General features: G+C 35.6%; 1 protein-coding gene and 1 long non-coding RNA gene across 29 annotated transcripts in view; one reads left to right on the top strand and one right to left on the bottom strand.

The window, feature by feature from the left end:
- PTPRD (protein tyrosine phosphatase receptor type D) overlaps window positions 1-26,909 on the bottom strand; it is a 1,155,490-nt gene that overhangs the window by 102,608 nt on the left and 1,025,973 nt on the right. For 7 of the 27 annotated variants that reach the window (XM_064404733.1, XM_064404730.1, XM_064404737.1 and 4 more), the window contains 10 exons: window positions 25,683-26,264; window positions 19,109-19,242; window positions 17,696-17,840; window positions 14,125-14,430; window positions 12,903-13,096; window positions 10,984-11,010; window positions 8,666-8,783; window positions 3,365-3,952; window positions 2,836-2,933; window positions 1,795-2,048 (listed from right to left, as the gene is read on the bottom strand). In XM_064404733.1, coding sequence (XP_064260803.1) covers window positions 1,795-2,048; window positions 2,836-2,933; window positions 3,365-3,952; window positions 8,666-8,783; window positions 10,984-11,010; window positions 12,903-13,096; window positions 14,125-14,430; window positions 17,696-17,840; window positions 19,109-19,242; window positions 25,683-26,264 — 2,446 coding nt within the window. Of the gene's footprint in view, window positions 1-1,794; window positions 2,049-2,835; window positions 2,937-3,364; window positions 3,953-8,665; window positions 8,784-10,983; window positions 11,011-12,902; window positions 13,097-14,124; window positions 14,431-17,695; window positions 17,841-19,108; window positions 19,243-25,682; window positions 26,265-26,909 lie in introns of all 27 variants that reach the window. The other 20 variants (XM_064404750.1, XM_064404749.1, XM_064404746.1 and 17 more) reach the window with 7 other exon arrangements.
- Window positions 3,804-6,407, top strand: LOC135290795 (uncharacterized). 2 transcript variants are annotated; one of them, XR_010353618.1, is made up of 3 exons: window positions 3,804-3,940; window positions 5,146-5,260; window positions 6,300-6,407. It is a non-coding gene; the product is annotated as an uncharacterized LOC135290795 (long non-coding RNA). The 2 variants fall into 2 exon arrangements; XR_010353617.1 differs by having other exon boundaries at window positions 5,146-5,287; window positions 6,300-6,394.

Genomic DNA, 26,909 nt, shown 5'->3' on the forward strand with positions numbered 1-26,909 from the left:
CTTAGAAAATAGATGCACAAATAGGAGATACATTATGTACAAAATTGGCAGTTGGACCCTCTAGATTTAACACACCTTTTCTGATGTCACTTAGCCTCTTTAACTTTTTTACACTATATAAAAAGAAGGCAATTGTCTTTTATTCCAGTGCTACCTTCTGCTGCTGTTTGATCAGCTATCCTGCACATTTTTCTCTCTGTGAATGCTCTGTCTCATAAATCTTTTTTGACTCATTCCATCTTCAGTCTTCCTTAGCTGCATTTGTTACTGACCGCATCTTACTCAATCTAATGATAATGACTACATTTTTCAGTTTTTCATCCTTTTAATGTTTCACAGTCATTTATTTCTTGACCTTACCTGCCTCAAAATCTTCAGTCAGTAATGAAAAAGGGGGCAACTTTCTAGAAAGCTGTAAAAATCCACCAGGGAGAGGACAAGTTGAATTCCCATCATTTAGTGACTGGCTCATTTTCCTTCCCATTTCCTTTACATTACATATGGGAACCTTACAGATCAACAAGAATCACTATAAGCAGAGCAATAACACTTATTGATTGCTTCATGCTTCATGTTTTCCTGGCAAATCTTTTTTGTCTAACCTTTCTAATCCCTGCTGACCATGTGCTCTCAGGTCTTTAGTCCAGTTTCTGTTTAAATTCCCACACCACCTGATCACTTCCAAAATCTATGTAACCCCCGGACAATTTCCAACTTTTTTAGCAAAATTACTTGTTTTCCTTCTGAGACGAGTGGAGAGAACAAGGTATTTTTATCCTGATACAAACTTCAGAAATAACTAATCTGAATTAAGTGCAGTACCAATTCTTTAAAACTCAATATAATTCTTGAGTGACTGAGTACTTTAAGGAGCTACAGCAGGGTAGTTAGGCATTGATGGGTATCCATTCTTTTTGAGATGATATATTGTTTAAAATAGAACTGTTTTTCTCCATCCCTCATTTTGCAGTCCGTGATAAAACACAAAAGTATTGTGAGAAAAATCTACAAATTGAAGAACAATCAGTCTTCATACAATTCTTACATCCTTGGCTATGTGACAAACTTAAGAGTTCTAGCTGGAACTGACATACAGTGATCATCTATTCCCATTACCTCACCATTCAGGGCTGACCAAAAGTTAAAACAAATTAAGGGCATCATCCAAATACCTCTTAAACACGAACATGCCTGGACATTAACCACCTGACTAGGAAGCCTCTTCCAGTTTGAAAAAACTCATAGTAAACAAATGCTTCTTAATACATCTGAACCTCCTGTGATGCAGCTCTGAAGCGTCACCTCACGTTCTATAAATGGAGCTCAGTGAGAAGAGGTCAGCAGCTCCCTCTTCACTTGCCTTCCTCAGAAAGCTGCAGAGAGCAAGGAGGTTCAGTCCTTAGCCTTCTTTTCTCCAAACTAGACAAGCTCAAAACTCTTAGCAGCTCCTTACAGGACATTCCTTTCAGTCATTCCATCATCATTGTTGCCCCCTGTTAAATGCACTCAAGGACCTTTACAACAGAATTTGACATTTGTTCTTAATTTTCATGCCACTCATGACTGCCCAGTGTTCCAGTCTATCTATACCCTTTTGCAAGGCCTCTTGTCCCTTGAGAGAGTCAACAGTACCTCCCAGTTACTATATCAAATATTACACCAATATTAGGTCAAATACTACTGCAGAGTACTGTAGTCTCTGTACTGTTATAAAAAATAAAGACATGGTCAACCATCAAGAGTTAGAATGATCATCTCTCTGGAGCTAAAAACAACGGCATGCCATTCACTCACTTTATATTCTCATTTGAAGGTACTTCTGGAAGTTCCACAGTTATCATTCCATCTAAGTTGGTCTTTCCAATGAAGACTGGCTTTGTGCGAAGCACGTCTGGTGCAGTCTTTGCAGTTACTCTGTGCTGAAGACCCCCAGCACTATTCCCTCTGTTTGTCAGGACAAATGAGTATGACGTCTCTGGCTTCAAGTTTGTGATCAGCTTTTGAGTAGCACGTCCATCAACCTCCATTTTCCCATCATCATAAAGGATCTAAGTTAATACACAACAGTAGTTTTGGTTATTAGGAGAGGGCAAATGATGATGTCACACTGAATTCAGGAATCAGCCTAGCTATAAATTTAAATAATAGATTTTAATTTTAATTTATTTGTGTATTTTAGGCTGTAAAGCAGTACTGAATTCACTACCGAAAGTAAACTTTTCACTTTCAGGGGAAAAACAAAAGTATTACATCAACATAAAGCAATGTAAACATTCCTGAAATCCAATTCTTACTTTTTCAAAGTAAGCAACTTTTCTTGAACCCAGAATTTATAGCAAGGTACTCTTGTTAAAACTACCTTGATTTTTTCATTCACACTCCTTATTTAGAAAGGTTTTTGTACTATTTACTTCCTAAAAAACTGTTCTTGATTTGCCACTGCCTGAGATGACGCAAGTGATTAAGAATGAAGCAGAAGAGCTTCCAGGCAAGACTGGATCTTATGTTGAGTCTCTGTATCTAGATAAAGCTATAGCTAGTGGAGTAAAAGCATTTCAAATCAAAAACGGGCTGTTGTACATTGAGGAGGCAAAACCCAAAATGGCACTCAATTGCATTCTCTATTGAAAGGACTAGAAAAAAAGAAGAAGAAAAAATGTATTTTGTTCCACTGTTTTCTTTAAAATACTGTAGTGGTGAATGAAAAATTAGCGATCTTAGAAACAGCAATACTCCCAATACATATTTATGATTCATGTTCAATAAGGTACTTAATCAGGTAAATACATTGTCTAGTTTCTGTTTTTTTCTCTTGTACAAATGGAAGTAACTTACTTTGAAAGGCAAAGCTGAATTGTAGTTTTCCGGAATTTCCCAGGACAGCAAAACAGAAGTCTTCATTACTGCTTTAACATGAAAATTTTTTGCAAACACTGCTGGAAAAAAAGAAACACTGTATATAAACAACATCTTGGAGCTTATGTCTTGTAACTTTTCCACTGCTATTTGGGAGTATTAGCTTTCCATTTAGGTAAAAAATCAACAAGAATTCAATTCTCCTACCTGTTTGCTCATATTTAAATATCACATTTAAACTCATTCTCACTCTTATCTAATGCAACTCAATACAGACATTTTCCTTACCTGAAAATACTGTGAAGAAGTTAGCCAGAACTTGCTTGGCAAGGGACAACTGATTTCTAAGGCATCCAAAACATATTAAGATTTATATACTTTACCTTTTGTGTTTGATGAACCTATTTTTATGAATGGGCCGGTCAGTTTTATTTACACCTTCAAACACACTGATATCCAAAGACCGCTACTCCTTTAAAGGTCAACGCCACAAGCAGACAAATCCTACCTTGATCCACGGGTAGTGTCCTGAACTGGACACTCGGACTATATGGACCAGGCCCTTTGCTTGTGTGGGCACGTACTTTTACATCATAAGTGGTATCTGGTTTTAAGCCAGAAAGTGTCATAGTGGTATCAGCAGGAACAACAGGGAGTTCAACTGGCTGGTAAGCAACATTGATATCTCTGTACAAGATGGTATATTTGGTGATAATGCCATTTCTCTCTGCCAAGAGTGGCATCTGCCAAGTTAATTGAACTGATGTAGAAGTAGAGCTTTCCGAGTGGAGATTTTGGGGAAATCCACTGGGTACCTCTTCAGGAACAGAAATCTCTTTAACCATCTCCTCCCCAAAGCCCACTTTATTTCTAGCTGAGAGCCTGAAGACATAAGAAGCTCCTTTGTGAATGTCTGTGGCTGTGAAGTGATCTTCCTTCTCTGAGAACTCCATGGTTGTTAATGCATCCATGTCTTTGCGACCAAACTTCAGGCGATAACCCTGCAGCGGGCCAAAAGTTTCCACTGGAGGATGCCACTGAATTAGAGCCGTGTTCATCTGTGTGTGGCTAATCACAAGCCGAGGTTTGCCTGGAACTGTAGCACAATGTTATTTAAAGAGGATAGATATAAACACAATTGCATGTACAATTCTTGAGACAATTTTTTTTAGCAGGAAGAGGGATATATATTTTCTGCTTCCTCACTCTTAGTTCCACATATTACAGCCCTAATGAAGAAATAGTGTCTGGATCCTGCACTATTGAGTAATACAGTATAAGGAACTGCAACAGTAGAGATGTTTACTGCTTTTGTCTTCTTCCCTTACCAATATTTCTAAATACAGAGCACATTCAGAGGCACAGGATCAAGGAACACAAATCAAGAAGTAAAACTTCCAACAAACGTCTTATGAATGGTCCTGTCTCACAAATCCTTGTTTGCAAGAAAAAAAAAAAGTACTGTCATAAGTTTTCATGTATTTAATCCAAGGCACATTTCCTGTAAATGGGAAAATAATTACTGAAGAAAAAACAAGTTTCTAGATAAGTTTAACATAACTTTATCATTAATAGTAAAAATACAGAACAACCTTGCCCTCAAAAAATCATTACTACACAGGATAGAACCCTGTCATTTAGTTTCCATACAAAAAATCACTTCTGTCTCTACACAGTGTGGAGAAGTAGCACAGTTTGGAATTTAATATTTTTCAGCATGGCTTATCACATATGATTTATTTTCCAACATGGTTTTCGTGTACGTGAACTGGATTTCTTTTGAAGAACGCTAAATTGGTAGCTTTTCTTAACCTGTACACTACATACAGTCACAACCTTAACTGGGACCCATTGGTCCAAACTGATGATTTGTCTTTTAGAAAAGTTCAGACTGGTATGCATTCATTGGTATGGATATTGAAGAGGAATTGAATTGAATCAATCCAGAGAGGATTGAATCCTAATCAAGCCAGAAATGCCATGACAGAATTTATATAGTGTACATTTTTAGAGTCCCTATATGAATTCTGTTTCTTTTACAGTGATTTATTTGATAATGAAACATATCCATAACTATTTAGAAATTTGGTGCTCATTCCTTACCAATGCCTGACAGGTCAAGAGACCAGAACAGTTTTGGGAATAGCACTGCAATGACAACACAGTCTTCAACAAAGACTAATTAGTTTCATCTGCATTCGAAGCCTTCCCATGTGAATGTAACTGCTGCACTGTGAGCTCTGGTTCCCGTATTTAAGCACTTTAATAGATTTTATTACTTATCTTCAGTTCTCAGGAACCCAGCAAATCAGATTGCTATTGTCAGAAGGTCTAACTACCATTCCACAATGAATTAGGAGTAAGGAGGGAAGAATGGCATGCCTTGAAGAAAATTCTGCATTTAGTAAGCTCTTTCCTCATTACATCTGTTGTAAGTCATGACACTGCTTCTAATTTCTTAAGAATTATACGTAGGTTTCATATAAATTTTCCAAATATATTTAAATTTAAATATTGAGTTCACCTGGCAGCATTATTGTAGAATCTCGTGTTTTCCCACACTTTCTGCTGTATAAAGAATATCTCTCTGATCATTTCTGACTTTTTCCTCAATGATAAATAAAAGTCTTTATGGAACAAAGAGATGTCTGTGAAGGCCTTTTGCAGGCCATATTTTTCTCTGCATTCTAACTATTACTGGCACCAGTGTAGCAGAGAAAACAATATTTTACCTAAAAAGACTAATACCCCTTCAGTTTTCTAGAGGAGAGATTATTGGAAGGTATAACTAAATTGTTTTTGTAATGAATTGCCTTTTTTTTTGTTCTTGTGGCAGACTTCACCATTACAATGACATTTTAATCTCTGTGATAACTACAGAGAAAGGAAGGAACTTGCTCTTGGTCAGAACCAGGGAACTAATTAAGTTTATTTATTCAATAAAATACCCCGTGACTAAAATAGCAAATAACAATGGTCACTTTTTTAATACTGTAAAGCCTATCTGATGTTGTAAAGCAGATAAATTTCTTTTTATTTCCAGATGGCTTTCAGTTAACATTTACTTTCAGTATTACTTACTTACGAATAGTACAGTCTTTTAGGACAAATGACAGGATTGTGTGCAGTTGTATATACAGTTCTGTCACCAAATAGCTCTGTCTAGAAATTTCTGATAATAATCTGAATTTTCCATGAGCCTAAAAGAAGTGAAATTGTCCATAAAATAAAATATATCCTCTGATCTAGTCAAATCCTCTTCCACTAGTAAATAGCAAAACATCTTTCACACACCCCTTTGCAACAGATATTACTGCTGCAATGGCTTGCCACCACTAGCAGAAGCTCATGCAAGCTCCCTTTGCCAAATTACCTGAAGTAACTTTTTTCTGTTAGCTGATATAAAGTACATCACTGTCTTAATATAAACTTTTGTTTTTTAGCTGAAATCTGTATTTCAAGAGTGCTGTCCAGTATGAAAGCAAAAGACAAGTAATGGACAAGCTATTGCCCTATGAGATTCTTCAACTACTGTGACACAGAAATTAAAGGTCTGATTAAAATCTTCATAAAAATTGTACGATATCACTGACTAGTATGTCTTCATTTTTATCAAGGTCTTGTTAATCATACATTTTGTAATTTCTGTCCCAAGTAATTTAATAAGTACTTTGATATAGAAATGTTCAGTGTCAGTTTTTGTTCCATCTGATTTCAACAGTGAGGAAAGGAAACCAAACATAAGACAAAAACACACTCTTGAATAAAAATATCAAGTGCATTCAGTGACTTTACTAATAACTGAATTACCATTGTGTTTGGTCAATCTTTCCTGCCTTGAAATGCACATTATGCTTTTGTATCACTAACTGGACAGTTGAATAGTTACTTATTGTCTGAATATCTTACGGATAGCTTCTCTAGTAAAAGTTCAAACACCTATTCTCCTTTCATATCTTTTACAGATATAATCTCAGTCAATCTCATTCAAACTTCAAAAGTTAGACTATAAAGTCAGATCCTTCATTTTCTTATTGTAGTATCTCAATAGCACCTTTCTAGGAAGAAAAAAAAAGTCAAAAGTCAAATGGAGACTGAAAGTAAATAGGAGACTACATTACAGACCTACAAGCCTTTGGTGTTAATGCATCATTCCTTCCCTCATGTGATGACTTTTCACACAAAGTGAGCAGGAAGCTCTTGGTACTGACTATATTCAATGTCTCATTTTTCAAAAATTTGAATACAGATTTTTCTTACAAAACCAGCTCAAACACAGCAAGCTGTAACACAAAGTGAAGAGATTTCATACAGTCTGGAATGTATGAAGGAGCAGAATGGTAACTAGCTGTTAATCTCAAGAACAAACCCTACTTGTTCACAGGTTTAAGCAAACGACAAGAACAGTGCAATATGCATTACATTTATAGACATGCCTCTGATTCTCGATTGCTCTTCAATCAAGTTTATATGGGACAGAGGATTTGTTCTGTCTTTTTTAAGCAGAAGCATCAGAGTTCTTGGTAGAATAATACATGAACAGTCAATAAGGATTAAATGCAGTGAAAGTTTAAGTTTTGCTAGCATATTTCCATAACCTATGTTTATGTCTAGGAACTCATAAAATATCATTTTATATAACTGTGTTTATTTAAACTGGGAAGTGAGCTTTAAAAAAGAGTAATGGATCAAGTGCCTTTTCTTCTTAAATCAAGTTCCAATACATGACAGAAATAGATATCACCTTTTTTTCTCAGAGTATGAGAATTCAGGAAAGATAAGAAGTTAGAAAGTACATTTCAGCAATAGCCAAGAGTAATGACTAGAATGTATTCTAAGATCTAAAATGAAGCATTGCACTTCTAGCCACCAAGACTGAGATTGTTCCAAGGATTCCAACAAGAAAAGGATATAGATTGTTTTGATATTAATACAAGATGTGTCCTGCATTCTGTGATTGTTTTAAAAATTGAATCAATCACTATAAATACAAATATATATACCTTTTGATTTTTATCTATAAGCATAAACAATACATTGTTATTCAGAGAAATTGTAATGGTGCTATATGTGATTGCAATAGAATATCCTTAATGGCTGCATTACAAACCCCTGAAAATTAACACAATACCTACAGATTGGGAACATCTGTAGGTAAGCATGACACTAAACCTGTGGTGGGTTAAGCTGTGCCACAGAGACATCCCAGATGTGCTAACTGCTTTATTGGTTATGCAGTCAAGATATCCAACCTTTAACACCACCTGAGATCAACACAGACTGAACACAGTGGCAGGGTGAATTTTGCCCCACTTTGTTCCTAAAATTACCCCTGAATCAATATGGGTTCAGGGTTTCACAGGATGGAGTTTCATCCTGTTTTTCAGTTCTCTGCTTTAAAAATTACATTCTTCTGAAATAAGTTGTGAATGTCATACAGATAGGTTCTTTCAATGTTTTTATAACAGGCAGCAGTGCTGCTACTTTCATGAAGATTATAAAAGCCCTTTGCAAGTTTTTCAAATATCCTTCTGAGCTCTGAATTTCTATTTTTTCCTCTCAAAGACACCAATTTTAGTGGAAGAGCTACTAAAAAGTATAAAATGACCTCATTTGGAACTAAGAAAGGGATAAAGGGAGTCACTGCTCTATTTTTATCCAAATAAATGAAGGTCCAAATACTGAAGCAGAAAATCCAATGTCCTAGAAACACTTCTCACACAACAGGAGACTTCCAAATAGTAGGAACAAAACAGTAGCAGAAAAGTAAAAGGATTCATTTAGAGCTATATTTGTATATAAGTATTACCTGCACCAGTAGTAGACACAAGTTTGGGTTTGCTGCGTGCTCCGTCACCTTTAGTTGTATAGGCTGTCACAGTGAAAGAGTATGTGGTTTCTGGCTGAAGCCCAGAAATTAACATTTCCTAAGATGAAAGAAAATAAAATAAGAACAATTAATTTAAAATAGATTGTTTGCCAGGAGAATGCAGAATCCTTTAGAAACTCATTTATATTACACTTCTGAGCTATTGGCAGTGATGGCAAGCATGTGAGTGCACCAACCGACTGTACTGTGTGAAATACTTGATAATGCCAAACATTTCACTCACTTGAGAAATAAAGGACAGCACACATATAAACAGTATACCTCAGGTAGTTTAAAGCAAAAGACCAAAGGCTTAGTGGTGTGAACAGTGAAAAAAGTCTTCTGAATACTTTGCCTGAGGAATACTACTGACATTGTGAAACACATGCACATGTAGATGTGAGAAACTCAGTTTAACTTAATCATTAACAGGATATCACTGGTATAGTTCTAAAATGCCTAATAAGAAAAATGTGTGCATTTACATGCACACTTTGTATGTAATGATGGTTTAGAAGAACAAAAAAACCTTGTTACTTCCATAACACTTTCATTGTAACCTGTGTCACTGGGTAGACTATGCTTCTCAACGTTTGAAACGACTTCAGAAACAACTAGCCCTGCAGGTCTAAAAGAACTATATAAAACACCACTAAAAATCTGGTGAGAGGATAGATCTGATGGCCCTCACATGACAGCAGCTACACAACAAGTATCTCCTCAGCTAGAGCAAAGTTACAGCAACAACATCAAACTATAAATATCAGAGCAAGGGGGTATCTTTTCATATGTGTGTGCATGCACACGTATATGTACACAGAAAAAGCTGAACAGTGTATGAGAAATGTACTAAACTTATGTCCCACTACAGGGATAGCAAGAAGAGTAAGTTCTGACACTCATAATAGAAATAAATCTTTTATGTAAATATAAAAGGACAGTATTTGGAGGTAACTGACGGGCCTGGAGTCCCCAGCTTCCAGTATGTAACCACTGGATTACGCCTTTGCATTTTCATATGGCTGAATGAACTTGTACTACATTTCAATGCTGCCAGAGGGATAGTATATTTATACATCTAAATAAATAGCAAATGTGCAATCACACATCCCTCAGATGCAACAGCCATGAAAAGTTAATATAAGAATCATGGGCCAGACTATTCATAATACATGTATTTTTCAAGATAGTGGATATGAGCTTAGTAAATATGTGACTAGAATTCAGCATTGTATTTACAGTCAGTTATTACCAATATAGAAATAATTTGGTAATGATCAGAATGAGTGGGCAAAATAGCTCAAGTAAAAAAAAACCAAACCTGAAAACCAAACAGAATGAAGCTATACATAAAAATTTACTATCAAAAGATCAACTTCTTAGACTCTGTCTCAGAATTTAATTGAGCTGTAGGGCCAAAATCAGTAAGAAAGACTTCGTATCTTTCATAAGAAAACTGCACCTGGTACTACCAGAATTAAACTGTAAAAGGTAAAAAAAATCCACCACAAAACAGAAAGACTTATGAAGACATTGGTTTTCATCTAAAACAACCAATACTTCATGGTGCAAGAACTATGGCTGTATGTAATGTCTGAAAGTGTTGTTTGGATATAGCAAACATTATTACCTAGGCATAAACACTTCAGGGCAGCTGGCTTTCCTGATAGCATGTATTTATTTTATACAAAAGAATGCACAACTGACTTCTACTTTCACTTACACAAAAAAAAAAATTAATCTTAAAATGAATACAGAAAAATACAACTATTGGTATGTGACTCTGAATAAACTTCTGGTTTTTTTCTCTATCACCTTGTAAAGAAGAAATTGTAAGGCAAAGTTAGTGACAGCCATCAAAAAGATGAAAACACAAATCAGTGCTGTACATTTTGGCATCATGCTAAACCCCAGAACAGGCAAGCAACAGTAACTTTACTCTCCCTGGGGTAAAAAAAAAATAAAAAAAAATAGAACAACAAAGTAAAAAGGTGTCATAGGAGAAAACCCTTGATGTTAGGAACATGCATTTGTGCAAGTATCAAAAAAACACCATGCAAAACAAAAAACCAAAACAAAGCAAACAAAAAAAACCCGCAAAAAACCAAATAAACAACAAAAAACCCCAAACCCAAGGAAAGCACCAAAAAAACCCCTAACCCAAAACAAAAGCATACAGTGATACAAGCAAACAAGCAAGACAAAAAAATCTCAACCCAAACACACAATATTTTTCTGCCCAGTCAAAAAGTACTTACATGTTCAGTAGTATCATCATATTCCCACTAATATACAGTAAAGGAAGTTGAAAGGAGAAACAAAAGAAATAAGGAGATTTGTAGCCTGGTTGAGATAAAGTTTCCTTCTTTATAGTAAAATGAAAATGAAAGATGTCTGAAAACATCATGTACAGTTTGAATTATCCATGTTGAATCACATGAAATTTGGTTAATGAAATCAGGCCAGGCATTTTTAATTCCATTTCTGTTTTCCCTAAAATCCAGCTACTTCTCTTTCATTGACAAGTAAAAGAGGTAATGAATCCTCTTGTAACACGTAATAGTATTTTATAATAGTTTTTAATAAAATTACCAAGGAAGAATTAAAGGCTACCTGGTTTATTTAATCAAGTTACCAGGTTCAGTTTCCTAAACTAATTCAATGCATTAAGTTTTGAAACCACACAGATATTTTACTATCAAGGTCTTCATACCAGCACAAACCTTGATCACACACATCGTAGAAGTACTACAGGCAGGGAAGAGAAAGGAGTTGACTATCCTTCCTGAAACAGTGGCAAGTGGGCTAGTCAAAGCTAAACTTGACCAAAGAAAATACAACTTTTACCTTTATGATATTTGGACTCTAACATCTCATCTAGTCTCCAGTTATTGACCTTCTAGTGTTTAAAATTGTTTTAATCCCCTACCAGAGAGAGGCTGAAAGTAAAAATTTGTGAAGAGGAGAACCAAAGCACAATAACACATCCTTCCCTTCCCACTTCCTGATCTACTTTCATCCTTGTCTCCATTTAATTTAAACCATAAGAACACCAGGTTTTCCAAAATAAGAGAGTAAGTACTGGCAGCAAAGTCCTCCAGAAACAGACACAGTATTTTGCAAACAGTGTCATGAGCAAAATGCAGGTGTAGGAAACCTGTTGTCCAAAGAGGTCTCTGCAAATGTGAAATTCAGAACCAAAACTGAAGGGAAAAAAAAAAAAAAGGCAACCCCCTATTTGTTTACTCATATAAAATGCTTACAAAACAGATTTTACTTTTTAAGATAATAATTTCTTTTTGTTTCCAGTCAATCCAGTCATAAACTGTGAGCCTGTAGTGAGACATGTATAAGAGATAATAGTTTCTCATAGGATGACCCCTTCAGTGTCAGGAGCTTTGTAAATCTTAAGTTTTACAGACGGCTGGTATATCTCAATCAGTAAAATCCTAGTTTGAGAAGCTTTTTAAACTGGATGTTTTCATTATCGCATATTCTCATAATTTCTAAAATTGATGGGAAATGTTACAATATAAATAACCACATAACTATTCAAACAAAGTTCCTCATTTTATTGATGCTCCTGATATGAATAATGGAAAGTACAATACCTCAGTGGTTTCTAAAGTTACCTTAAGAACACTAATTTATTGTGAAATATGTAGTAAGGTGCGTGCAAGATAATAAGAGAAAAACACTGTAATAACAGGCTAACACAGGCTTCTAATGATCCTAGGCTCTCCACTGAAACACTGAAATAGGAGATGGGTGGATCAGGCTGTGCACATTTTACTACACTGACGCTGGATCAGATCACCCTGGTGCTTTAAAATTTCAGAGTACCTGTTATGCCTCCAGGTTTAGCAGAATCAGAACAATGACATAGCCTAGCATTTAGATGGAGATCAACAGAGAAGAAAGTGTCTTGTTTTGGCCCAAGAACCTTTAAATGCAAGTGTTCTGAAAAAAGTTTTTACAACCAGAAAATGCTAGACTGTTCAACAGAAAGAAAATGCTAGACTGTTCAACAGAAAGAAAAAAGACCCTCAACAACAAAAGGCAGAAAATGGTAGACTGTTCAACAGAAAGAAAAAAGACCCTCAACAACAAAAGGCAACTCTTTGGTAAATAAAATGGTTTCACTGTGACCTAGAAAAGAATGGAGTCTCCCAATTACCTGTGCATCTGCCAGCATGATGTCTTTTAGCATGGGCTGGCCCTTTGGCTCCCCGTTCTCCATCCTGACGTAGTGGACCTGGTAGCCTCGAATCTGGCCGTGCTGCTTACTGGGCACCGGCGAGCGCCAAGACACTCTAACAGCGCTGGAGTTGACAGCCTCCACCTCGACTTTGCGAGGAGGACCACTAGGAACTGGAACAACATCATTGGACAGAAGAGAATTACAGCCACCTGTCCCACCCATGTCTTTTGCTTTTTTTTTTAAGAAAGGGCAGACTCACTATGTTGTCTTTGAAGACCACAAATCATTCAGCAAATGAAGATGCTCAACAAATCTGCTCTAGCTTTCAGTGAAAAGATCAAAAAACATGACTGATGCAAAAAATGGAAGAAAAAGGAGTATTAGAGAAATAGAAAAACATGTAAAAATGTACAAAAGCCAAGGAAGATGCTTTGAGATTCAAAGCATTGTAGTACAAAGAGAGATTTTAATCATTGAAATAATAATACTATAATAATAACAAAACCACAAAAGATTAAAAAAAAAGTTGTCCTTTTTTTTTGTTTGTCAAGTTCTATGATTTATTTTGGTTTGTTTTTTCCTCAGGATAAAAAGGAGGCTGATTACAAGGCTGTCTTCTGTCACTTTCAATAATGGAAGAAAAGAAAATGTGTGGAGCATCAGTTTTCCAAGATCAAAAAACAAAACAAAACAAAAAAGCCAACAAAAAAAACCACAATCCAAATCACCCTCAAATCAAAAAGCTAATATGGAAGAAGAAAACAGTTAAAAAAACCCCAAAAAAACATAAAAAACCAAAAAACCAAACAACCAAAAATACCAAGACCTGAAAAAAAGTTTATACACAACTATTTAAAAAATGACAATGACTGTAAAATCAAGGAAAAGGCAGGAAGTTTTTTCCCTAGGAGTTATTGTTCATTAAAGGAGGAGCAAGAAGAATCTGAATGGGCTCAAATGAGCAGCAGTTTCATGTCACTTGCAAAAAAATATTTTCTGATTAAAAAAATACAAAAATACCAAATAGAAAAAATAGTGTAGAAAGAACAGTCTTTGAATAAAAAGCTTAAAGGGTGACAATATCTGGTTTTGTTCAAGAAAAAAAAAATAGGAGCAGAAAAATTACTGTTAGCCTATACAAAAGACAGCAGATGACAGAGTCATAGAGGTGCAAACTGATGTAGTGGAGGCAACATACCATCTTCATCTGTCCGAATCAATACTGCTAAGCTCTCTGGGCCAGGTCCAACATCAGTGTGAGCAGTCACAGAGATCCGGTACTCAGTCCACTTTTCCAGCTGTTCCAAAAGGTACTGGGTACTGTCCGAGGAAATTCCCAAAATTTCATGGGGCTTGACATCTTCTCCATCAATTCCAATGTACTTGATGGAGTATGCAGTGATAATGCCATTCTGTTTTTCCAGCGGTGGAGGTTTCCAACTTACCAAAATGCTAGTGGAGCTGGGGCTTGTGCAACTAATGTCTTGAGGAGGAGCTGATGGCTCTAATTTCAGTAGTGGGTTAAAGGAGGATTTGAGTGGAAGGATAGAAGTGATTGAAAAAAATGAACAAAAAGAAAAAATAAAAATAAATAAAAGAGAACCAAATGAAAATAATAAATAAATAAAAAAAGTAGAAACTCAAAAAAGCAAAACGTCAGTTAATCATATGCACCTTGGCTTATTAACATGAGGAAACTGAAAATGAACAGGTGAACTAAATGGTGAAAAAGGATGTAGGGGAGATATATGAAAATGAAGCCTCAAAATAATATTACCTACCTGTAATTAAAATTCTTCTTGAAATAAAACAAAAACGTGATACCTCTATGACTACTGATCTATCTTTACAATCATTGCAATTAGTGCAAGCTATAACACTTTAAATAACACATTACATGTATTTACTTACAAATTTTGACATCCCCTTCAAGTGGCTTTACTTTCCTTAAGACAGAGAATATTCTTTTACAGAACTCCTAAAAACTTGCAGTAATTGCTAGAAATTGCTCCATAGGTTGCCATTTTTGCAGCCTTTCCATTCTCATAAACAAATTACTGGTTTTTTTGATTTTTTTTAATGAGTCTGCCTGACACAAGTCAACCATAAATTACACTTAAATTAAAAGCATTTACCGAGGCATTTATTATAGCTAAAATACTATGAGCATGCAGTCCATAGAAGATGATGAAAGTCTTAGCCAAATATTTACCTACCAGGAAAAAGTGACAGGCTTGTTGATTCTGACTGTAACTTGTACTTACCCTAGATCAGCTGTCAGTTTTATTTTTTTAACTCCTCTTGGAGACACCTTTGCTAGCAAAGAATTAATCCTACCAGTAATATATATTATTTCTACAGAAAAAAAAAACCAAACTACCCCAACAGCATGTAAAGAAAGCAGGTATTCATTTTACAAAGTGGTTTACAAGCTCAACACCTCAGAATGTGAGTTTCTGACTTTGTTTCATCTCCTGTCAGCATTACCAGTCTTCCAGAGCAAAAATGCTCACCTTTACTCATTTGTTCCCAAAGGAGTATGTTAGCATATTTACCTTCTCCAAGCTTCAGAGCATCTAAGCATGCATGTCATTCCACTGCTTTCAGTGAGGCAAATCAAGTACTCAAAGTTAGGTATGCATTTATGCGCTTAATTGCACTTTGACTTACCAATATCTATGCTTACTAACAGATCATTCAGAGCACCAGAAAAAGGAGCCATAATTCAAACTCACTAGCAGAAGGAGGGGATGTGAACTCCTTTCCTATTTCTGCCTCCTGTCTTGTAAGAAAAACATCTTTGTGTGCAAGACCTTTTTTCCCCCTTTACATCCCCCTCTCCACCTTTTCTTTTTGTTTCTTAAGGGAAAAAAGAAACAAAAGGATACTTATATCTACTTACAATAGTCACATCAAACAAAATTAAAACAACAGATAAGGGCTAGGACCCTGCTGTGACCTGCTGCATTTACACATGTATCCTTCGGTTCCCTACAGTTCTTTCTACAGGGATCAATGGCTTTTTACTCAGTATGGTACACTGCTCCTCCAAAGGGAAGATAGGAGGGAATTTACTAGAATTTCAATTAAGTAGAGGAGGTGGAGGGAAGATCAGATGAGAATTAACACATTGTGGGTTATTTTTATAGACTAATTTGTAATCAACTACTCAAAAGAAATGGATCCCTTCTACCATTAACTTGTGCAGGAAGTGAAACACTTGTAAAATGTCCCTTAAGGATCTTACAAAAAAGAAATAAAACACTGCAGCCTCTTCCTCTGATACCAAGATGAAAGGCACATTCTGGTGAATATTGCTAATAAAATCACAGAAGTTTATTAATTTTTAATCCATTATACTCTGAAAATGCAAAATATTGCACTCATGTAACTGAGGCTAATTTGAAGGCTACTTTAACCAGTTTTATTAATGCATATATGTTTTCTCTTACTTGCACATTAAAAAAAAAGTACTTTTTACAGCAAATACCTTGGATCTGACCACTGGAATCAACTGTGTTTCGCTACTATCTGAAGACACAAGATGGAGATAAACATAACTTATTCTTATATGCAAGAAGAGAAAATAGCAATGTGCTTATATAAGGAATACACAGCCTTGGCTCCTAGATGTTTGTTTTGTATGCAGTCTAAGCAATCTTCACCCAATAGAAGATAATGAGCATTCCAAATATTTGAAATGGCTCCCAGAATAAATCAATACCTATTTCTTAATCAAATTATTCATTCTGAATTACTAAATTGAAAAATTGCCTTGCCACTATATCTAAAACTAACCTTGTGTTACATGTGGGTTTTTGTGCTTATTCCAAGTGCCTTAGAAATGCTTCAGAAACACATTTAGCTTTGCTTAAAGGTGATCTGCACTGTGTTTCCAGTCACACTAATTGATATTAATATATAACACTAACAAAATGGCAATGTAATCACATGTCATGACTGCAAATTAAAAAGACTAATGTCAACAGAGAAACTGAATTTTCTGTTTTGAATTATCTCACTTTAAGAACAGGCAATTTAATTTAAAACAAATACAAATAGAATTGTACTAAGTTTTTCAATGACACATTGTAATGCAAACTGTCAGGAAAACATAATTTATCAGGCAAGAATAATCCTCCTGGACGTCATTGCTGAATAGCTGATTGTTTTAGTTAAGTCTTAATTTAAATGCTTTACACAAGTCCCTGACAAATTTTTAAATCTCAAACTATTTTTCTCGAGGTGGAAATGACTGAACATCATAAAAAACCCAGATTAAGAAAATTTAACAAAATCAAAATTAGATACTACAGAAGAGTTCTTATGAAATGTCTGATACAGTCTGAAATATTCAATCTGATCCACTTTCTTGAGACAAATTTTTGCACTGCATGGAGGTGCTGCAGAAGTGACCTAGGAAGTATGCAGAGTAGGGAGGTGGAATTTTATTGGTTAAGGGCTTTTATTGATGTACACCTATTGCATGATACAACATTTCACCTTATTATAACATAAAATTTCATTATGCCAACTTTATAGTACCTCCTTAGACACTGGTGTATTTGAGTTGTTTTTTGAAACTATGTAAAAGCCACTCATATATTAAATTGATCACAATACACCTCAAAACTTCATATTTTAAGCATTCTTTTGCTGTATCAAGCAACATGAATACTGTATTTTGCTTTTTTCTCTATTTCCGCCTACCTGGGTTACTGAGATTAATAAAGACAAAGAGAATAATTACTTAAAGGAAAGACACCTACTTGACTGCATGGTTCTGGCTGAGATTTCTGCTGTTGAGGCACCCAGGCCTTGAGGAGACCGTGCAGCTAGGCGGAACAAGTACAGGCTGTTTGGCCTTAAGCCTTGCAGACGATACGATGTAGTAGGTTCAGTGGAAACCCGTTGCTAAACGTAGATAATAAGAGAATGTCTTGGTTAGTATTCAGAGACTCTGAATTTCCTATATTGCTTGTATGCTTTTGTACTGGGATAAAACCACAGAGAAAAACTTTAATTGAAAAAAATAAAGCAGAACAAAACAAAACTAAACAAATCCAAAACTGAATGCATTTCTTTTGACATATAATAATAAACTATTTTTTAAAGTCAACAGTTTAACAGGTGAAACTCAGAGTCACAAACAAAGCTTGAGTGTTTGAGGAACAAATAGCTACATACAAAGTATGAAAGGCTTTTCAGACAATACCACATGAAGGAAGCCTTACCTACAACTGCCTTTTATGTCAGTGGTTTTATAGTGTAAGTTACCTTGGGTTTAACCTTGTAGTTAAATTAGTATTTAAATTATTAAAAGCAAATCCTTCCACAGGATAACTTACTAAGCAGCAGCCTGCATTCTCTTCGGAAGTGAAACAGAGACCTGGCCCCCTTACACAAAATAACCTTATGAATTCACAGTGTATGTGTGAAGCTGCCATAAACATAAGCTCAGTTGAAGCATCAGCAAGGACTTGAAGATGCAGGAGAAATCAATGAGGCTGAAAATCTCCTGTGCTCTTCTGAGAATCCCTGCTTCTTTTTTTTCTCTGTGACACCTGTTAATATGGCATTTTCCCTACCAGAAGAACAGTTTATTTTAAAGTTTGTGGCACAAAAACAACAGACGCCCACAAACTGAAATTTTTTTATGAAGCAATGGTACAGAAAAAGTCTATTGCAGGTCTTAATCTTTAGGAAGAACCTCCTGTTTTCTTCTCAATTATTACTGAAAGATTAGAAAATCTCAGGAATTCTCTTACACAATGGCACAGAGAAACAAAAATTATCTAAGGCTGTGAATAGATCTCAAAGTTCAGGAGTAAGTTCAAAAAAGGCTTAATGTGTCCATAAAATGTCCTTAAATATTCTTCTCCAAGCCTTTACAGACAAACAGACTCAGACAGACATAATCAATGTCTGAAACTGGATGGAATTTCTGTGGAGGATTCGTTGCCTTCTACAGCAAAATTCCACTGGCTGGTAGCCACTGACAGCATTTTCTGCTGTTTACACACTTTCAGACTGTCACTAGGCTAACTGTTGAGCTTAACAAACCTAAATATCAAGGCATTTCTACTAAAATAAGTTACTAAAATATGAAACTTAAACCATTGCCGCATTTTCTGTCCAGCTTCTTAAAGATGACCTAAAAGAGGTACAATCTTGCCACTTACTTCCTCCCCATGCTCCCCATCTTTGTAAACCAGTTCATAGCTGGAAATGGTATCAGACCGTGGAGGTGTCCAGGAAAGCAGTATGCTAGTTTCAGACTCAGGTTCTGCTTTGAAGTTCAGTGGTTGACCAGGCACTAAGGAAAAGTTGAGCAATGTTGCCAATTATTTACTTGGATACTTCAATATTTTCAAATCTTTTAAAATGTTATCCAAATATGGCATACAATATTATTTTCATTTCTCTTACTGAACTTAAACAAATTGATTCACAAGACTATGAAACAAAATTATCTAAGCACAGAAAAAGTAAAATGATACATTTAATTCACCTGTTAAAAATTATTAATGATTTCAAATAAATGCTTTTGCAGTGTAAATAAAGCAAACAGAGCTGAAATGCAATTGAAGAGATGCCTGGTGATGAATATCAGCAACCTAATAACCTATGTGTGGAATGGAAAATATATACATCTATACATAAAATGTTTTTCTCATGTGTGCATGAGAAAAATAGAACATATGATCAGCCGAAATAGTCTAGAATAAAGTGTTAAAACTACTACATGCATTTCCAGACATGATTTTTTTTTTCTCAGCTCATAAATGAAAGATAATAAACATATCCTGGTCTTAAGAAGACACCCACATACAAAACCCAGCTTGCTTAACCTGAAGTAGTTATAACCTAGTGAAGAGATATTCATTACTTTCTCACTAAGTGAAGAATTTCCACCCTTTAATGACTGGTATATTTAAGAATATAGTTGAATTTTTAGTGACAACACTTTCTAATTGCAAGATGCAAAATGCACTTTTGACTGCACTAGTCAATAACTTTCTCTGTTACTATATCTTATGCAATGGTCACAGAAATTATCCACACTAAATGTTATTCTTCATATAATTCTTATGTTATTCTTAATATACTTCTTCAAATGTGAAGCAAATTATAAGGCTGGCTATGAAAAGACAGGAAAAGATAACTATATCATTGGATTGTGTACAATAGCTTTGGTATCCAAGTTCTAAAACATTACTTCCAGTTAATAGTGCCATTGATAAGGCATGAAACAGTTTTTCACAGCATTTTTAGCTGTTCAAGAATAAAATGCGACATGCTCTCATTTTTTTCAGGGGAAAAATAAAAAGATGTATCTAGCACACACTAAGAACAGGTGTAAGAAGTAGGATGTGACAATAATGATGGTTTCACAAACATTTATCAGGGAAGAAATCTATTACAACAGTACAAGTATATTCTTTTAGTACAGTAAAAGACCTAGAAACTTCAGAGAGTAAACTGTTAAAATAATTTGGTATTTTGATTTTTATCTTCCCCAGACTTCTACAGAATATCAATTTGAGGAGGACACTGCCCTTGTGTATATTCTGGTGCAGATTTTATATCTAACTTCCAACAAACAGAACGTTTATATCTGAGGTGTATATTCTTCCAACTCCTGGGTGGACTTTACTTGTTTTTAATGAGTTAGTGAGAGTAAAAGGAGACCAACTCTTTTGCAGGAATAAAAAGGGACAGGACTAATTAGATGTTCTTCTAAAAGGTGTCTGGTCTAAAAAGAGACTCTTGCCTGGGTCCTGCAAAGTCCAAAGAGGAAATGACCCCTAAGCATTGGGAGCCATTAGAGGAAACATCAACTAAGTATTTGTGACGGATTCTAATTTTGCAGGGAGTGGCTGCAGCAGTGGCAGTGGTCCAGCTGGGAGAATAGATGGCTTTCAACAGCACTCCCAGCAGTGACAGAAGGAATGGAAGAGATTTAGCCAGGCTCTTCACAGAGTGTGGCAGGTGAGATGCCGTGGCACAAGTTGAAAACATGAGAGGCTCAGGACAGGGCAGAAATGCAGCCAGGGCCCACGGAGGTTGGACCATACCAGCCCTGAGGTGTTTTACACATCAAGTGGTTGAAGCCCTAAGAAACTCAGTCTGACCACAGAGCTGAGCCTGCTCTGGGCAGTGGCTGTGGCTGGACACCTCTGCAGATAATCATCCTGCCAGTCTGAATTGTCCTGCAATGCTATAATCTGTACTTAATATATGGATACATGCATTGTAGAACACAGCCAGGCAGTCATGGTAAACGATCAGTCAAGTGACTCATATGAGGGCTGGTACCATCTGTTATGATAAATATGGCAGCAGATGGAGAACTGAGGGTATTTCCTGACTCTCAACATGTTTTAAGACCCCCATTCTCCAAGTATTCCTTTTAGAAAACCCAAACCCTTTGTCATCTGGGTCTGCAATTTTCAATCTTTTTATAATACAAGCTGATGGCTAATTGGACTTTTCTAATAGCTGTTTGTCAAAATAGTATCTTGCTTTAAAATTTAGTCTGCCCTTGGATTTTTTAACCACAGTCAGACAACTCTGATGCTGTAAACACTGACAGAAGCAAAAGGTAACAGGGAAGTCTGCATTGCTCCAAACAGATAAGAGAAGATGATGAAAAAAGAAAACAAACCCAAAATAACGGAAATTAAACACACTTTATTGCCAATAAACTCTGGTATGGAACCCTGTACCGAAGTAAAACTCAATGAGTTCAATAAGAAATCAGCTTTGCAAAAGACAATAGATCGACCAAGAGAATTTACAATCAGTAGGGAACCTAAATGGACCAAGACTTTATGCTTCTGATTTCTCTGAAAGAAGTATGAAACTCTACAGAGGAACTCTTACAACTGTAGAGCTACTTTGCTTTGTAAACAATATATATGTATTTTTGAAATAACCAGTCCTAATAGAATATAATTAAAAAATAAAATGGGTAACATCCAAAAAAAAAGTGCACTGTGTAACATATAAAATAATATGTGAACTATGTTGTCCCTGTCTCTGCTACAACCGAAATAATCTCTTTGAATGAGTCTGAAGATACCTGAGGTTTGCAGTATCAAACAAAGAACCACAGTACTCAACATAATCACTATACATTTCAGATTTTAAAAAAGCATACTATATTATGGGAAAATTAGTCAGAAATCCATAAATCACTTTCTTCAAATATTATCTATAAGTGACATAGTGGGAGTCCAGAGAATAAAATAAACATGTCAGTCAGTCTTAAAGACAGAGTCTACCTGGTCCTGTCTGAATGACTAAAGAAGACAGTGAAGAGATAAATTATCAGTGTGTGAAGCTAAAATCCTCAATGCTGGACTCATGTCATTAGCATTTAAATTAAGTAAAATCGAGACTACAACACTTAAAAAAAGTTACCTGTGCATTGATAGTATGTGATTTATTTAAAAACTAAAATAGTTTTTCCTACCTAAACAGAAATGTCCCTTGAATGAAGATTTAAAATTAAGTCAGTTAAAAAGATATCCTGTACCCCACCTCACTGTCAATACATGTAGGTATCTCAAAGGGGCATGCCACAAGGACTGTGGCAGACTCTTTCCAGGGCTGCCCAGAGAGAGGATGATGAAGTAGCCATATTCTAAACAACAAGAAATTTCTCCTCAACTCATTTTTTCCTCTCTCTCTTTTTCCAGTAATCCACTATCCAACAGACCTTGTGTACTTTTTCCTATCTTTCTATATAAACTCAGAAGAAAAACAAGATTCACTTAATTCCTTTAGTAGCTATCCTCTCTTTGCAGGTTAAAAATTAAATGAAAACTCAAACTGAGACAGTTCAAAACTCTAAATTTTCTTGGTACACACAGATTAAAATATGTTGCTTAGAGTACACATTCTTACAACCAGTTTAAGCCCAGAAAGGAGTTATGAAAAGTGTGTCCTGAGCAGCTAAAATGGACACAAACAGATTTTGTTTTCTAACAAAGTAAAAAAAACCCAAGAACAAGAGCAAGAACAAAATCAAAAACAAAACAAAAGTATCACAATAAAACTTATATCAATCTTTCTTTATTCTAAAATTTGGTAAGTCAATTAACCTACATAATAGATCAGTCCTGACTCCATCCTGAACAGAATCTAATCCTCTGGCCCAAAATGCCGAGTAAAGACTTTCGTAACTTTTGGAATTGGTTTCCTTTTACTCAAAAGTCTCAGCTCCACAGCTCTTTTTTGATTATAGAATCGGTTAAAATTGTGTCTTTTTACCATAAAGAAAGCACTGCTGAAAACAACTAGGGAATATGACATGGCTTTGCCTTCAAATGCTTAAGAAAAATACTGAACACTGAAACTGAATTTTTTTTTTGTTTTTTTTTTTTTCAGTGACTGGTTGTCTGAAAAATATATCCTTCTCTTTCCCTCAAACTACATGCTCCCAGTCAATATTTTAATTAAAAATCTAAATTTCACTACCAGCAGAGTTTCAGTTGATCTGCAAACAAAGAAGCCATTCATACACCCATTTCAAAAGAATAATTCTGCTATACTAAGAAAACAAAAATGCCTCTGAACAGTATTTTTAATAACAAATTATTCATTTTTATGAATCTCTCTCCAAAGATCAGAATTCACTTAAGGCAGAAAAACTCTGAACCACCTAACAGAGCCTGTAAGTCACACATGTCAGCAAGATTTTCTTTTATATTTGCTCTAATATCCCCAAAGTGAGGGTTAAGCTAAATATATATATATAATGGCAGGCTTATTTGTTTAAAATAAAATCAGCCAAATGTAATCAGCATCCCATCCCTACTTTACCTCTTTTAAAATGTTTCCATTAAATCCATTTTCCCTGTCCTTAAATGGCACTTTATATTCACTTTAATATTTAGAATGTGTTTAATCTTGAGAGATTTTAACTAAAACAATGATATTCAGATGTACATTAAAGCAAATTGGGAAGAGAAGAGCAAGGAGGGCATTTTTTTTCTATGATGGTCACTGAAGAGAAACTACTGGATAGAGAGATGGGCAAATCCTAGCTTTTAACCATACCCTGAACTGGACAACTTCATTGGACTTTTGTAGTTTCTATCTCTTTTAAGACTTAAAACATTTCTATTTTAAGCAAAAGTATCAGTGCTTAAATATGCTTTCTGTAGGCCCCATTCTTTGTTTTCTTTCAATTTTTTAAACATAGTCACAATTAAACATTGAAGTAATGTATTGAGAAACCCTCCAACAGTGTTAATGTTGTAATTTCTTCAGATTGCAACAGTAATCAGAAACAGATGGACAAGCTTACTTCTCTGAAGTGACCTCAGAAAGTAATGTTAGTTGGGCTAGTCCAGCTGAGCCTCAGTGCTTGTTATTTTGATTCCTCCATCCTTTACTGGGGAAGCCACTGCCAGACACTTGCTAATCTAAGAGGTTTACAGTTGTGAGTGAAAACACAGATCGGGAGCTCACTAAACCTTCTTTTGGAAAAGCCTTATGCATGTGGATTCAATCAGAAGTCAGATGTCAATATAAAAACTAGTTCTCTGAAAATGGTTGCAAAGGCCAAAATTAAACTGTGGTGTACATATTGACATTTGCAAGTGAAAATTTCATAACTTCTCAGCTGAGTTACTGGAAAAGGTAACATCTAGATCTTTGTGCAATACAACACGTACAATGATTCCAGGACAGCACATCAATTTCTGTCTTTATTAAATGCATGTTGGTAAAATGCAGAAGTAAAAACTGGATGAAACACAACTGTTTACAGTTATACTTTAGAGATCTGTTTTTAAGAATTTGAGGGATGCTATATTCTGCAACAGGAAGCTTTCCTGTACTAAAAAATTCAAGCACTATTATATATTTCTAAGAAATCACTGGCCTACAGTAATACTTCATACAGCTTTCTCTAAACTGCTAGACAAAAGGACCTTTTATTTTTTATTGCTACAATAAAACACTTTGTGCAGTGTAACACTAGCAGAGCTTCTCACTTTAGATTTCATAAAAACTTTTCTGCCATGTTTTTTACTGTGCTTGCTTGTCCTTTACTAATAAAACTAATTCATGGACCTAAAAGTTCTTGAACAGAAACAAAACAACCTAACTGCAAACATAAACCGAGAAAATAGTGACCCTGTGGTATGCATTTTGTTGGGGCAGCTTTGATTTGAGTTATAAATCCAGAGTGTACAAATCTGCCTGTTTGAACGTACACAAAGGTTTGTTGTATTTAAGTTTGTTGTATTTAATGCTCTCATGTTTTCTGTGTTCTCAGAATCTCACCAACTATGTGAATACATATGCAGTACACATACATTTTAAATTTCCAAAAGCAATTTGGAGTATTCCCTAGAGTAATACGGTACAGGAGAACTGCATGTCGCTTAAAGAAAACCCACCAAAACCCACAAGTTACACCTCAAAAAAAGCTATGAAAAATTACTGACATGTAGGTTTAGTGCACAGAGCACTGCCAAACAAAAGCCATGAGATTTGGCCACCTCTAGGATGAAGAGCTCTTTGAGATTTCAGCTGCACTGCAGATCAGTTCTTGATACTGATGAAAAAAGAAAGCATGATGGGGTAATTTCCACTCTGCAAAGATAGCCTGCACTGTGGAATTGAGAAAGGTTATCTGCAAAAACTGCCTGAATAAACCAGCTATACTTGAGGGGCAGTTTTTTTGCAACATTTTAAACTGAAAGTCTCTCTTACAAATTTTGCTCATGGCTAGCTTACCTCCTGTTTGAGTGATGACTTGAATGTCACTAGAAAGTGGTCCATCCCCAACAGAAGTAAAAGCAAGAACCTTCACGGAGTATGTTTTCTGGGGTACAAGATTCCCAATAGTGGTAATATGGCTGTCAGCCACGTTGTGCTTCATCCAACTGTTGACATGTTGAGTGGGGTCCATGGTGTAATAAACTCTGTAACCTTGTATTTGCCCATTGGGTTCCTCGGGTTCTTCCCACTGTACCAGAATGGTGGTGGAGCTCAGCATACGGGCCTGTACATTGCGTGGTGCACTTGAAGGTGCTTGTTCTGAAGTCCTCGTTGACACAGGCTCGCTGGGTGGTCCTCGTCCAATGTTATTTACAGCAACTACCCGAAATTCATACTCTGAATATGGGCTTAGGCCAGCCACGCTGTAACGTGTTGTGGCCACCCCATCAATTTCTTTATATGGCTCCTCTGAGTTTTTGGGTTTGTGTTGGATTATGTAGTACGAAACTGGCTCAGGGTTTCCAGAATCCCAAGTCAATGTTATGCTAGTTGCTGTGCTTTCTGTCACCACAGGTGTTCCAGGAGGTTTGGGTAAGGCTAAATACACATAACAAAAAATACAGTTAGCACTATATAACAGTAGACATTCTTTATTAGAATAAAAGTCTTACAAACAATAACTAAGAACAAAACAAAAATAAACAGGAAGACAAAATGGAAAAAAAGAGTAATCTGTACAGAGCAAGCTTTTGTCAATTACGATTTCCCCCAAAACCTATTGGAAAATCATCAAGTTCTGTCCAATGCAGTTCATTTGTCATAAATTAATGATACTGACTTCTGTAATAAATCCATAACCATATGCAGAAGAGGAATCTTATAGAAAGACAATTCACAATTACAACTGAATTTTCGGATATTTTTTGAACCTCTCGTTTCCAATTACATAGTGAATACGATACTTGGACACCCAGCAATTCTAAAAATGAAATGACTGGTTCTTAAAGGTTCCTGCTGTTGGTAAACAAACAAAACATTTCAAGATAATTTCTTTAACTGAAATGAAGGCTGGGAACTAGACACAGAAGAATAACGGGAAATTATGACTTATTTTAATAAATATTAATTATTTAATTAGTGATTATTCTGCTGTCTGAACCTGTATTTTTTCTTATGCCAGTGAGTGGTTAGAATTTTTACCCTCTTGATTTAAGAGGGCAAATGGCATTTAGACCTTTCAGT

This window comes from Passer domesticus, chromosome Z, assembly GCF_036417665.1.
Source record: "Passer domesticus isolate bPasDom1 chromosome Z, bPasDom1.hap1, whole genome shotgun sequence".
NCBI lineage: Eukaryota > Metazoa > Chordata > Aves > Passeriformes > Passeridae > Passer > Passer domesticus.